This window comes from Physeter macrocephalus, chromosome 2, assembly GCF_002837175.3.
Source record: "Physeter macrocephalus isolate SW-GA chromosome 2, ASM283717v5, whole genome shotgun sequence".
NCBI lineage: Eukaryota > Metazoa > Chordata > Mammalia > Artiodactyla > Physeteridae > Physeter > Physeter macrocephalus.
The window spans coordinates 7,032,628-7,046,742 of record NC_041215.1 but is presented as its reverse complement, the minus strand read 5'-3'; the positions used below and the strand labels follow the sequence as shown (position 1 = coordinate 7,046,742).

Here is a 14,115-nt window from a genome sequence, read left to right as displayed (position 1 = left end):
TTGCCTTCTGACCTGCAAGGTTTTGCTGAGAATCTGCTGAGAGTCTTATATGAACTCATTTGTACGTGATAATTCACTTTTTTTCTTGCTGCTTTCAAGAAAAACTCTTTGACTTTTGACAGTTTGATTATAATGTGTCTTGGTGTGGGGTCTCTCTGGTTTATTCTCACTGGATCTTTCTTGAATTTGTATGCCCATTTCTTTCCTCAGACTTGGAAAGTTTTGGGTTATTATTTCTTCAAATAAGCTCTTTGTCCCTTTCTCTCTTCCCTTTCTGGGACTTCCCTAATGTGTATATGGTCCATTTAATGGTGTCCCATAGTCCCTTAGGTGCTCATCAATTTTCTTTGTTCTGTTTTCTTTTTGCTCCTCTGTCTCAGTGATTTCAAATGACCTTTCTTCATGTTCATTGATTTTTTTTCTCCTGCCTGACCAAGACTATTGTTGAACTCCTCTAGTGAAGTTTTTAATTCAGTAACTGTATTTTTCAGCCCCAGAATATATTTGATTATTTTCTACAGTTTTTAAAAATTTAATATTCTCATTTTGTTCATGCATTATTTTCTTGCTTCATTTTCTTGTCTATCTGTGTTCTCTTCTAGCTCCTTGAGCATCTTTAAGATAGTTTTAAAAAATTTTTTGTCAGTAAGTTGAGAGATTTGTGTTTCTTTAGGGTCAGTTTCTGGAGATTTATTTCATTCTTTTGATTGGGCCGCATTTCCCTGCCTCTTTGTATGCCTTGTAATCTTCTTTTGAGATTTAAACATTTGAAAAAAACACCTTTCCCAGTCTTTATCCATTGAGTTCATGCATGGCAAGACCTTCACCAATCAGCTGGGCTAAGGTTCTGAGACCTCTCAGGCCTTTACTGGAGATGTGTTTTCTCTGAGCTTGTCTGTGTGCTTTTATCTGCCTTAATTTCCCAAGTGGTTTGCCCCTACTTCTTCTTGAAAGCCCACAGTCTCTTGCTCCCCCAGTACCTGTTTGTGGAACTGCATACTCTCTGCAGCTCTAAAACGCTGCAGTGCTCACATTTCTTTTCAGCCAGAAAACTAAGCCACTGTTCTCAACAGTGCTCTGAGTCAGGTAAGACAGAAATTATCCTCCTAACAAGCCAGAACACTGGACTCAATGTCCACTCTTCTGTTTCCATCCCAAGGGAGGAGCCAGGGTATGGGAGATTTCCTCCTAGTTGCACTGTGCTATGCTGGGTAGAGGGAGGGGCATGGACACACAAAACACCACAAACTTTCCTACTCCTTTCAATGGAGTACCTTCTTGTTTATGCATTGGCCTGAGTACTACAACTTCTCAATTGGTCTCTAGAGTTTTCACAAAGGTATTCGGGTCCATATATTGTTGTTAACTTGGTGTCTCCATTGGGGAACAAGGGCCTGGAGCTTCCTTGTCTACCATCTTGGTGGTGTTTCCCAGATCATGCTTTCTTTCTTTTTTTTTTTTTTTTTTGTGGTATGCGGGCCTCCCTCTGCTGCGGCCTCTCCCGTTGCAGAGCACAGGCTCCGGACGCGCAGGCTCAGCGGCCATGGCTCACGGGCCCAGCCGCTCCGTGGCACGTGGGATCCTCCCAGACCGGGGCGCGAACCCGGTTCCCCTGCATCGGCAGGCGGACGCGCAACCACTGCGCCACCAGGGAGGCCCAGATCATGCTTTCTTAAAGCCCTGTGTTTTTTTGTTCCAATCTGGAGTGATTGCTCTCTAGGTCTACTATTTGCAGTAATCTCAGGACTTCTCTTTCTTACTCTTCTGGATTAGATCTAGTGTTCCCTGGATCCTGTGTCTCCCCCTTTTTTGTTTATTCCCCTATTCTTTGTATGCATATCTTCAAATAACCTATGAAATGGGGTATGTGGATATTTTTTCAAGTTTGTACATGTCTGGAAATGTCTCTATTCTACACTCACAGTTGACTAATAGTTTGGCTGAGTATAGAGTTCTAAGTTGACAATAATTTGTTCCATCCAAGTGCTTTTGGGTTAGCAGACAGAAAGCTGGCAATTAAGTTTAGGGATCCCTAAAGGTCAGAATGCAGATTTTTTTTCTGGAGCACCAACTCTACACTAGCTGACTTCATTTATGACAGATGGTTCATTCGATTTCTTTTAGACAATGAATCCTCTGATTTTTTGCCTGAAAGGTAGGTAACCTGGCAACTGAGCTTTCTGTACTCAAAAATAGAAAGATTGTCAGTTCCATCTACAAGCTTTCAACAGACTTACAGCTCATATCCTAGACTTACAGCTCATATCCTACTCCAACCTTCTTAAATATTGTGTTTCTGAGTCCAAAAATTCTCTGCTCTAAAGGGCAGATTTCCTCCCTCTTTGGCTACAGCCCTTGCTCATGTATTCTAGCCTGTAGCTTTCTCAGCCTAGCTTCATCAGTCATCACTCTTACATTTCCTTTAGCTCTTCCAATCTTCATTCAAATCTATTGTCTTTCCCCTTATTTTCAGTGCCATAGGTTTATACCTTTCTCTATTCATTTACTGTTATTTTAAATGGAATCTGAAAAAGGAGAGGGATAAGTGAATGTATTCAATCTTGAATTGGAAGACAGCACATACCATTTCAATAGGAATGTTTTGGTAGGGATTGGGGGGAGTAAAAGAAAGGAATAATGGCAAAGATGTTACTACCAGATTTACAGTCACTTTTATTTCTAGTTAAAACTTCCTCTGTAAAAGATTTATGCTTGCAATTGCTATGTTACCTCTTCCTCCATGACATAAGTGAGCAGCTTCCAGTCCCACTCCACCGTCTTGGCATTAGCTGGATGTAGCCTGAAAGTAAAGTGACATCAATTAGAATTCTGGAGAGTTTAGTGGAAGAAGGGATGGGATCTCGAAGATGACAGAAGCAAGACGCCTCCTCTTATCCTCAGCGCTCTTGCCCACCCTTTGATACAATACCATGTCATCTGAGGGTAGTGGAACTTCATTTTTTTTGGCTACCCAGTATCCACTTGTCTTTTGGGAAGCATTACTACCCCAATTTTGCCTTGAAGAAATCAACTCTTTATTATTCTTAGCCCACTGGCTTTACCCACTAGGACCCTGGGATGAAGTCTGCAAAGCATGTTAATCTTGATATTCTATTCCTCAGTTCACAATGATTGGCTCAAAGATGGACTCATGTCTTACGTTATGCCAATTAAAACCTATAAGACTCAATTTCAGAACTCTGTGTGATTATAAAGGAAGTGGACCCTCTCTTGTACTAAGAGTGTTGTAAAAGCTAGAGGCTGAGAAGGCTACCATGTGAAGCCTAAAAACAGCAAAATAGAACTGAAAAATGGATCCTGGTAACCATTTTTGAACTGAATTAAGTCACATCTTATTCCTAGGTTTCTAGTAACACGAGTCATTAAATTCTCTTTTACCAGCTATTAAAGCCAGTTTGGATTGAGTTTCCTGTCACTTGCAATACAAATAATACTAATATACTAAGTAACCCTCTCTAATGGTTAGATGAATAAATCTTAGGCAAGAGAAAGTTGTGCCCTGAGTCCAGGTTCCCCAGAAGATTTGCCAAAAGCTAAGGTTCATACTGTTGAATTTTCATGAGAAGCATGTAGGCCTCCTTTAGAACATCCACAGTCTCAGAGCCACTGAGCAGGATTTTCTGGATGATGTGAGCCACAATTTCTCTGGGTGGGTAATGCTGGGGTGACACAAAGTCCATCAAAAACTGCACAGTCCCCAGGGGAAAGTTTTCTTCAATGGTGTTTGTTACCATCCTTAGTCTTCGATGAGGGATAGGTTCTAATTTTTGACCCTTGTTCTGCAGAGATAAAAAGAAAGAAATTAGGATGGGTTTCTATAGACATAAAAGCAAGAGGTTCTGGAACAAGTTGAAGACAGGGAAGTTTTCCATGCATTTGAAATATTCATAATTAAAAAAAATTGAGACTGGAAAGCCTTATCTAAAAAACTTCTAATGACATGGGAAAACGCTTATATTAAGTTAACAAATAAGAATACAAAGTTCTACATGTAACATGATTTCATCTGTGTTAAAATATAGCATTAGAAAGGAAAGTACAAAAGATTTAAGAGCTAGCCTAAGTTGATTTTGGAATAAGGGTGATAAGATATTTAGGGGTAGCTATGATATTATATCAGATACTGAAACAAAGAGATGAATAAAGATGCTTTAAATATGTTTTATTGTTAGAAGAAGAATTCCATTTTGTTGAATTTTTTTGAGTCAACAGTAAATATTAAGTTGCTTCACCACCCCCCAACCCCCAAACTGTATGTATATAAAGAATGAAAGAGAATGTATGAAAAGTGGTTTTCTATTATCTGGGTGGTGAAATGATGGATGATTTTTCCTCTATATGTTCTTTTGTATTTTTCAATTTTTCTGTAATAGACACATCATCAGAAGAAAAACAAACATTAGGGCTTCCCTGGTGGCGCAGTGGTTGCGCGTCCGCCTGCCGATGCAGGGGAACCGGGTTCACGCCCCGGTCTGGGAGGATCCCACATGCCGCGGAGCGGCTGGGCCCGTGAGCCATGGCCGCTGGGCCTGCGCGTCCGGAGCCTGTGCTCCGCAACGGGAGCGGCCACAACAAAGGGAGGCCCGCATACCACAAAAAAAAAAAAAACAAAAAAATAAAACATTAAAAAGTCTGATATAATAACAACAATAATTATAATAATAAGTTTTAACATTTAACTTATCTTCACTTAATTCTCTCAACAACTCTAAGAAATACATGTTATTATTATTCCTATTTTATAGATAAGGAAACTGAGATTTAGAGTGAGAATTTGTCATTCAATAGATCGCAGAAGCTGGTCTCATACAGCGGTATAACTCCATAGCTACCATCTAAACTCAAACTCTCTATAAACAACAAAACCAACTATAATATATATATTATTGTTAAAACCCCCAATTATTAAAAAATTTAAAGTGTCTACACATAAAAAGGCAACCAGGAAGGAAACACACCCAATTATTAACATTAATAAATGCTGACTGATAGCATCATGGGTAATTATTTCTTAAGCAAGCATTATTTTTAAAATCTGAGAATAAGTATTAATTTTAAAACACAAGCCAAACAAAGTTTGATAGTTTATGTATAACAGAAAAACAGTGATGGCTGGAATAGCCCTTCTGGGGAGAGGGCAGTTAGCTTTCTTATGTCTCAGGACACCTGAGGGTTAGGTATAATGAAAAAAAGCTTCATGTTATGGGACTTAGCCACAATTTTTTTTTTCTTACACATCTAGTTTAGTTCTTACAGATCAATGAAGACTAATGGGAAGTAGCATTCCCGTTAAAATCTTAAAATTGAGCTGGAGAGAGTGTGGAGAAAAGGGAACCCTCCTCCACTGTTGGTAGGAATGTAAACTGGTGCTGCCACTATGGAAAACAGTATGGAGGTTCCTCAGAAAACTAAAAATAGAGCTACCATATGTCCAGCAATCCCACTCTTGGGCATATATCTGGAAAAAGATGAAAACTCTAATTTAAAAAGATACAGGCACTCCATTTTTCATAGTAGCACTATTTACAATAGCCAAGACATGGAAACAACCCAAGTGCCCATCAACAGATGATTGGTTTAAGAAGATGTGGTACACACACACACACAGTGGAATATTACTCAGCCATAAAAAAGAATGAAATAATGCCATTTGCAGCAACATGGATGGACCTAGAGAATATCATATTAAGTGAAGTAAGTCAGACAGAGAAAGACAGATATTATATAATATCATTTATATGTGGAATCCAAAAAAATAATACCAATGAATCTATCTACAAAACAGAAACAGACTTGCAGACATATAAAACAAACTTATGGGTACCAAAGGGGAAAGGGAGGTAGGGAAGGACAAGTAAGAAGTATGGGATTAACAGACTCAAACTGCTATACATAAAACAGATCAGCAACAAGGATCTACTGTCTAGCACAGGGAACAATATTCAATATCTTGTAATGACGTGTAATGGAAAATAATCTGAACAAATATATAACTGAATCACTTTGCTGTATATCTGAAACTAAAACAATATTGTAGATCAACTTCAATAAAAAAAATCTTAAAATTGAATTTCCTCCCCCCAAGTTAGAAAGTAACAATTTTGAAGGTACCAAAGTGTCATGAGTATTATTATCTCTGTGATATGGAAGCTGTAATGAGGGCATCAGGAATTGAGGAAGGAAAGGCAGAGGAATTGAGAAGTATTTGATGAAGGCCTATGATGAGCCAGACACTCCAACAGTTACTTTACATATTATCTCCTTTAATGATACTGTGAGGTATGTTCTTATCTCCATTTTATAGATAGGTAAAGTGACTTCTTCAGTGCCAGATTTTAAGTGTGGGGCTGAATTTGAACCCAGATCTGATTCTACACTGAATGGTTCTACAGTGGGAGAAAGATAAAAATGTCTTAACTCAGCTGGGCCCGTCCTCTCATGCATGGACTCCTTGTAGCATACTAACGTCATGCTAGGCCTATACAAAGGACACCTGATCCCCAGGGGAAGACATGTTAGCTCACCTCTCTTGTGTCTTTATCTGGTATTAGTGTCTGGAAGAAGAGGTGATGCACTGGAGGTCGTAAGAAGTACTTCAGTCTATGCAGGCATGGTCTGTTGTACAACCCACCTTGTGGTGTTCGTGTTTGCACCTGGGCAGATCCGGGGTTGACAGGCTCTGACAGTGATATCTCTTTTCTGGCTGGAGTTTCTGTGACAGAGAGCCAAGGAACTTTCTCTAAGGAAGTTTCAAACTGTGGAGACTGTGGGCTGGGAGAGCAGCTTGGAGAGGATAGAGCTGAGACATCCATAGGGGTGTCATGGTTCTGTACATCATTTTGCGGAGAGTCAGGCCTGAGTTTTGGTAAATGAGGCAAGTCTCCAAGTGTGTGTGGCATGTCTTCTGGCAAGCATGACATGTCCCCAGGTGAATGTAGCACATCCCTTGATAAGTGTGGGACTTCTCCAGGTGAATGTGGTACACTTCCTGGTGATGGTGGCATGTCTCTTGGTGACTGTGGTACATTGGCTGGTGACTGTGACACATCTGCTGGTGACTGTAGGACATCTGCTGATGACTGTGACACATCTCTTGGTGACTGGGGCACGTCTCCTGATGACTGTGGCATGTCTCCTGATGATTGTAACATATCTCCTGGTGACTGTGGCATGTCTTGCAGGTGTGCCACATCTTGTGGATACGTTATGTTTTGAGGTGGGCCTGGTACATCTTGAGGTAGGCCCAGTGAGTCTTGAGGTGGACACAGTGAGTCTTGAGGTGGGCTTTGTGAGTGTTGAAGTTGCCATGATGAGTCTTGAGGTGGACTTGGCATATTCTGCTGAGCGCATGGCACATTCTGAGGGCATGGCACATCTTGAGGAGGGCATGGCCCTTCTTGAGGCAGGTGAGGCAAAGTTTGTAGTTGGCACTGCATGGTTTGTGATGGGCATGACAAGGCTCGTGGTGGGCATGAGGAGGCTCGTGGTGGACATGGTGAGGCTCGCAGTGGGCATGGCAAGGCTCTCAGTGGGCATGGCAAGGCTTGTGGAGGGCAAGGTACATCTTGCTGTGGGCATGGCAAGGGTGCCCTTTGATTGCTACGGCTACCATTATTGCTTGTTGCGGGGAGGGAGTGAATATCTGAAGATAGCTGTAGGTTTGCCAAGAAGCCGAGGTCACCTTTGAATATGGTTGAGCTACAATTCGGCTCTCCTGGATAAACAGAGTCCCCACTGATGGACGTAGGGGGTTGGGGACCTTCAAATGCAGTTTCTTCCAAAAGGTCCAAATCCACAGGATCACTGTTAATGATTCTCCGTGCTGCAGGCCAAGAGCTTCTGTCTACCCGCCCTTCCATCACCTCTTTGCTGGAGAGGCTGGCACATGCTTGAAGACTGGCTGGTTCTTTCTGGGAAGGAGCAACAGGTTCTAGAGTCAAGTCAAGAGTGGCAATAGGTCTATTTTCTTCCTCAGATCCTGTTAGGTCAATCACACAGAGTCCATTGCGATCCTTTGTCCTTGGTCTGGTTTCTCTAGTTAAGTCAATGAAGTCCTGTTGAAGAATTGTGAGAAGATAAGAGTTCAAGTAGGGGTCTTAGCTTTATAAGAGGACTTAAAGCTTAGCTTTTAAGGATAAACCTATTTTACCTTTTCACTTCACTGACAATCTATATATCTTATATAACATAAGTGCTAGTTTATTTCCTTTGGCCAAAATTTTCCTCTGTCAAAGCTGCCGATTTCTATACCTTCTTAAATTATCCAAATGCCACAAGCACATAACAGAGGACACAGTGGGAAATGTTTTATGATCCAAGGTGGACAGGGGAGTAGTAGAGAAGATTTCAACCTTAAGTCAAAGTAAAAAGCAAACTTTGTTTGGAAAAGCAAATACACAGGATAACCTACAACAGAAGCTAAAGAAGGGAAACTAATATAAGATAATCTACTTTGCGCTAAGAATGTGTTGAGTGCTTTCACACATCTTTAATTTTCACAATGACCCTGTCAGGAAGGCATTATCATCTCCATTATACAAATGGGGAAACTAGAGTTCAGAGGGGTTAGGTTATTTACCTATGGATTATACAGTTATGTAGCAGAGACAGACATTCAAACCCAGGCCTGTTTCCTTCTTTCCCTGTTAGGGCCTAGGAATGTACATCTTCATTCAATGTATAATCAGCCTATAGTCAGATATGGAGAATAATACACTAAGGGTTATAAAACTAACCATTGTAAGTGTGAGCCTAAATTAATTACAAAAAAACTCCTATATTCACCCCCATTCCTTGGCAAAATGATTAGGCTGTTCACAAAGCCTGATGATGCCAGCCAGAGGTACTGTAAACAACCTCTGTGTCATGAGCCAGGAACAATATTGCTCTGCCTTCCAGGTGTCTCCTCACTTGGTTGGGTACCATTGCCACTGGTATGTGGTACTAATTGCTGGGCTAGCAATGCTCTTGCTGCTACTACAGCTACCGCGCTATTTCTTTTAATAGATGTGATGGTCATCACTGTCAACGGCACCAAGTATGTCGGGTACTAATTGCTGGGCTAGCAATGCTCTTGCTGCTACTACAGCTACCGTGCTATTTCTTTTAATAGATGTGATGGTCATCACTGTCAACGGCACCAAAGCAGGACACAGGACTCTGGGTGGGTCAAGTGAGAAGCTGGCATGCATCTCATCTTGGAATAGGGATTGCTTGGTGAAACCTAATGCCTCATTCCTAAGAAGCAGCCATAGAGTATCACTGCCTCTCTACTGCTAGCTGAACTCAACATAAATAGCTGCAAAGGTCTGAATTCAACTCCTATTCCATCACCAACTCCTAAAATGCAACATTACCATGTCTCTCTCACTTAAAACCCACCATATGAGCTACAGGATAAAGGGCAAATGCTTTAGTAAGACTCATAAAGCCCTTCATAATTCAGCCTCTTCTTGATTACTCTTCCTCCTCGTGTGCGCAAATCACACAGAACTACTTCAGATCCCCAAATATGCCATGCTTTCTCAAGTATTTCTATCTTCATGTTTGCTATGTTCTTTCTTTTGTCTGGAGTGATTATTATCCCTTTGATTGTTTGGAAGTTTCTTGTCTTTCAAGACCCAGCACAGATATCACTGCGTGCGAAAATTCTTCCAGATCACTTCTTGTCCCAAGTTAAATTTTTAGTTTTCTCCCTTATATCCCCAATTCATCTGTACAAACCAAAAAGGTTTATCCCAAAGAATATGATGTTTTTAAATGATATTGAAAATGGAAAATTTTTTGGTCATTTTCCAATTATTCATTGCTAGTATATAGAAATGCTGTTGATTTATGTATGTCTATTATCCCTGTATCCTCTAAATTCACTTACTAGTTCAAGTAACTTTTTTTGTAGATTCCTTAGGGTTTTCCATATAAGAAATCATGTCTGCAAATAGAGGAGTTTTACTTCTTCCTTTTCAATCTGCATGCCTTTTATTTCTTTTTCTTAACTATTGCAATGGCTAAGGCATCCAGTATAATTCTCAGCAGAAGTGCTTAAAGCAGACATCTGAGACTTTCATCATTAAGTATAATGTTAGTTGTGTTGTCTTCATAGATGCCCCATAACACGTTGAGAAAGTGCCCTTCTCCTTGTTTTCTCAGAGTTAAAAAATATATATTTATTTATTTTGGCTGCACCGGGTCTTAGTTGCAACACACAGGATCTTTGTTGTGGCATGTTTAGTTGTGGCATGCGGGCTTCTTAGTTGCAGCATGCATGTGGGATCTAGTTCCCTGACCAGGGATCGAACCCAGGCACCCTGCATTGGGAGCATGGAGTTTTACCCACTGGACCACCAGGGAAGTCCCTTTTTCTAAGAGTTTTAATTGGAAATGGTTGTTAAATTTAGTCAAATGATTTTTCTGCACCTGTTGAGATATTTTATGATTTTCCTTTGTACTATTAATATCAAAAATTATATTAATTAATTTTCTAATATTAAATTAATCTACGGAAAACTCCACTGGTTATATTATTTTTTTCTATATTGTTTGTTTTAATATATCAATATTTTGTTAAGAATTTTTGCATATTTATGAGGGATATTAGTTTGTAGTTTTCTATTCTTGTTTTGCTATCAGAATAAAATTGGCCTCATAAAATGATTGGGAGCTATTCCCACCCCCTCTATTTAGGTTGTGTTGGATTGGTACCATATCTTTCTTTAATGTTTATAGAAATCACCAGTGACGCTTTCTGGGCCTGAAATTTGCTTTGTAGTTAAAATTTAGTAGACATAAGGCTATTTACATTTTCTACTTCTTCTTGTGTTAGTTCTGTGACTTATGGAATTTGTTATTAAAATTATTAGCATAAAGTTGTTCACAACAGTCCTTTATTATTTTTTAATTCTATACTCTGTATAGATTTATCCCCAATTTTCTTTTTTAATTCCCAGTATTGGTCATTTGTATCCTTTGCATTTTCTCCCCTGATCAGCCTAGCTAGAAGTTTATCAATTTTACTGATCTTTCCAAAGGACCAACTTTTTCATCATTCCCTTTATTTCTATTGTTATCATTATTATTTTCTTCTATTTACTGTGGATTTAATTTGCCCTTCTTTTTTTTTTTTTTTTTTTTTTTTTTTGTGGTATGCGGGCCTTCCTCTGTTGTGGCCTCTCCCGTTGCGGAGCACAGGCTCCGGACGCGCAGGCTCAGCGGCCACGGCTCACGGGCCCAGCCGCTCCGCGGCATGCGGGATCCTCCCATACCGGGGCGCGAACCCAGTTCCCCTGCATCGGCAGGCGGACGCGCAACCACTGCGCCACCAGGGAAGCCCCTAATTTGCCCTTCTTTTTCTAGTTTCTTAATGTGGAAGCTGATACCTTGATTTTCAAAATCTTTCTTTTCTAACATTAGCATTTAAAGCTAAAAATTTCCCTGTAAGTACTGCTTTAGCTTCATCCCACAATTTTTAATACACAGTCACATTATTATCATGTAGTTCAAGCTTACCTTCACCATGGTCAGAAAACAAACCCTGTAAGATTTCAATCTTTTGAAATACACCGAGACTTATTTTATGTCCTAACACATGGCCTACTTGCTGAATGTTCCTGTACACTTGAAAAAAATGTGCATTCTGCAGCTGTTGGATATAAATGCCAATTAGGTCATGGTTGCTGATAGTAGCTTTTGGATCTTTGATTTTCTTCACCTTTGAGGGGATGCAGTTGTGCTATCAAGTACTGACAGAAGTGTATTAAAGTGTCCAGGGGAGAGACCTTCAAGGTGGTGGAGGAGTAAGATGTGGAGCTCATCTTCCGCCCCATAAATACATCAGAAATACATCTACATGTGGAACAACTCATACAGAACACCTACTGAACGCTGGCAGAAGACCTCAGACTTCCCAAAAGGCAAGAAACTCTCCATTTACCTGGGTAGGGCAAAAGAAAAAAGAAAAAACAGAGACAAAAGAATAGGGACAGGACCTGCACCTCTGGGAGGGAGCTATGAAGGAGGAAAAGTTTCCACACACTAGGAAGCCCCCTAGGCTTCCCCTAGGAAGCCCCTCACTGGCAGAGATGGGGGGGTGGGTGGGGGGAAGCTTCGGAGCCACAGAGGAGAGCGCAGCAACAGGGGTGCAGAGGGCAAAGTGGAGAGATTCCCGCACAGAGGATCGGTGCCAACCAGCACTCACCAGCCTGAGAGGCTTGTCTGCTCACCCACCAGGACAGGTGGGGACTGGGAGCAGATGCTCCAGCATAGGAGGTCAGATCCCAGGGAGAGGACTGGGGTTGGCTGCGTGAACACAGGCTGAAGGGGGCTAGTGTGCCACAGCTAGCAGGGAGAGAGTCTGGGAAAAAGTCTGGAACTGCCTAAGAGGCAAGAGACCATTGTTTCAGGGTGCACAAGGAGAGGGGATTCAGAGCACCACCTAAATGAGTTCCAGAGATAGGCGTGAGCCGCGGCTATCAGGGTGGACACCAGAGATGGTTATGAAATGCTAAGGTGGCTGCTGCAGCCACCAAGAAGCCTGTGTGCAAGCACAGGGCATTATCTACACCTCCCCTCCAGGGAGCCTGTGCAACCCACCACTGCCAGGGTCCTGTGATCCAGGGACAACTTCCCCCGGAGAACACACGGCAAGCCTCAGGCTGTTGCAACATTATGCCAGCCTCTGCTGCCACAGGCTCGCCCCGCATTCAGTACCCCTCCCTCTCCCAGGCCTGAGTGAGCCAGAGGCTCCTAATCAGCTGCTCCTTTAATCCCATCCTGTCTGGGCGGGAACAGATGCCCTCAGGCGACCTATACGCAGAGGTTGGGCCAATTCCAAAGCTGAACCCCAGCAGCTGTGTGAACAAAGAAGAGAAAGGGAAATTTCTCCCAGCAGCCTCAGGAGCAGAGTATTAAATCTCCACAATCAACATGATGTACCCTGCATCTCTGGACTACCTGAATAGACAACGGATCACCCAAAATTGAGATGGTGGACTTTGGAAGCAACTGTAGACTCAGGGTTTGCTTTCTGCATCTAATTTGTTTCTGGTTTTATGTTTATCTTAGTTTAGTATTTAGAGTTTACTATCATTGGTAGATTTGTTTATTGGTTTGGTTGCTCTCTTCCTTTTTTAATATATATATATATTTTTTTCCTTTTTCTCTTTTCATGAGTGTGTATGTGTATGCTTCTTTGTGTTTAATATTTTTATTTTTAATAATTATTTTTTATTTCAATAACGTTATTTTATTTTATCTCTCTCTCTCTCTCTATCTCTTTCTTTCTCCCTTTTCTTCTGAGCCATGTGGCTGACACAGTCTTGGTGCTCCAGCTGGGTGTCAGGCCTGTGCCTCTGAGGTGGGAGAGCAGAATTCAGGACACTGGTCCACCTGGCTTGGACCTCCTGGCTTCACGTAATATCAAATGGCAAAAGCTCTCCCAGAGATCTCCATCTAAATGCTAAGACCCAGCTCCACTCAATGAACAGAGGGCTACAGTGCTGGACACCCTATGACAAACAACTAGCAAGACAGGAACAGGACGCCACTCATTAGCAGAGAGGCTGCTTAAAATCATAACAAGGTCACAGACACCCCAAAACACACCATCGGACATGGTCCTGCCCACCAGAAAGACAAGATCCAGCCTTATGCACCAGAACACAGGCACAAGTCCCCTCCACCAGGAAGCTTACACAACCCACTGAACCAACCTTAGCCACTGGGGGCAGACACCAAAAACAATGGGAACTACAAACCTGTAGCCTGCGAAAAGGAGACACCAAACACAGTAAGTTAAGCAAAATGAGAAGACAGAGAAACACAGCAGACGAAGGAGCAGGGTAAAAACCCACCAGACCAAACAAATGAAGAGGAAATAGGCAGTCTACCTGAAAAAAAATTCAGAGTAGTGATAGTAAAGATGATCCAAAATCTTGGAAACAGAATGGAGAAAATACAAGAAACGTTTAACAAGGACCTAGAAGAACTAAAGAGCAATAGAACTAAAGAGCAAACAAACAATGATGAACAACACAATAAATGAAATTAAAAATTCTCTAGAAGGAATCAATAGCAGAATAACTGAGGCAGAAGAATGGG

The 14,115-nt window shown here is 41.4% G+C and overlaps 1 protein-coding gene across 2 annotated transcripts in view; it reads right to left on the bottom strand.

Moving 5' to 3' along the window:
- SIMC1 (SUMO interacting motifs containing 1) overlaps positions 1-14,115 on the bottom strand; it is a 102,280-nt gene that overhangs the window by 34,758 nt on the left and 53,407 nt on the right. Inside the window, exons 1-4 of one of the 2 annotated variants that reach the window (XM_028497731.2) lie at positions 8,757-8,914; positions 6,546-8,075; positions 3,568-3,800; positions 2,731-2,800 (exon numbers count right to left, since the gene is read on the bottom strand). In XM_028497731.2, coding sequence (XP_028353532.1) covers positions 2,731-2,800; positions 3,568-3,800; positions 6,546-8,075; positions 8,757-8,759 — 1,836 coding nt within the window. In that variant the 5' untranslated portion in view covers positions 8,760-8,914. Of the gene's footprint in view, positions 1-2,730; positions 2,801-3,567; positions 3,801-6,545; positions 8,076-8,756; positions 8,915-14,115 lie in introns of those variants that run through there. The other variant, XM_024116291.3, reaches the window with a different exon arrangement.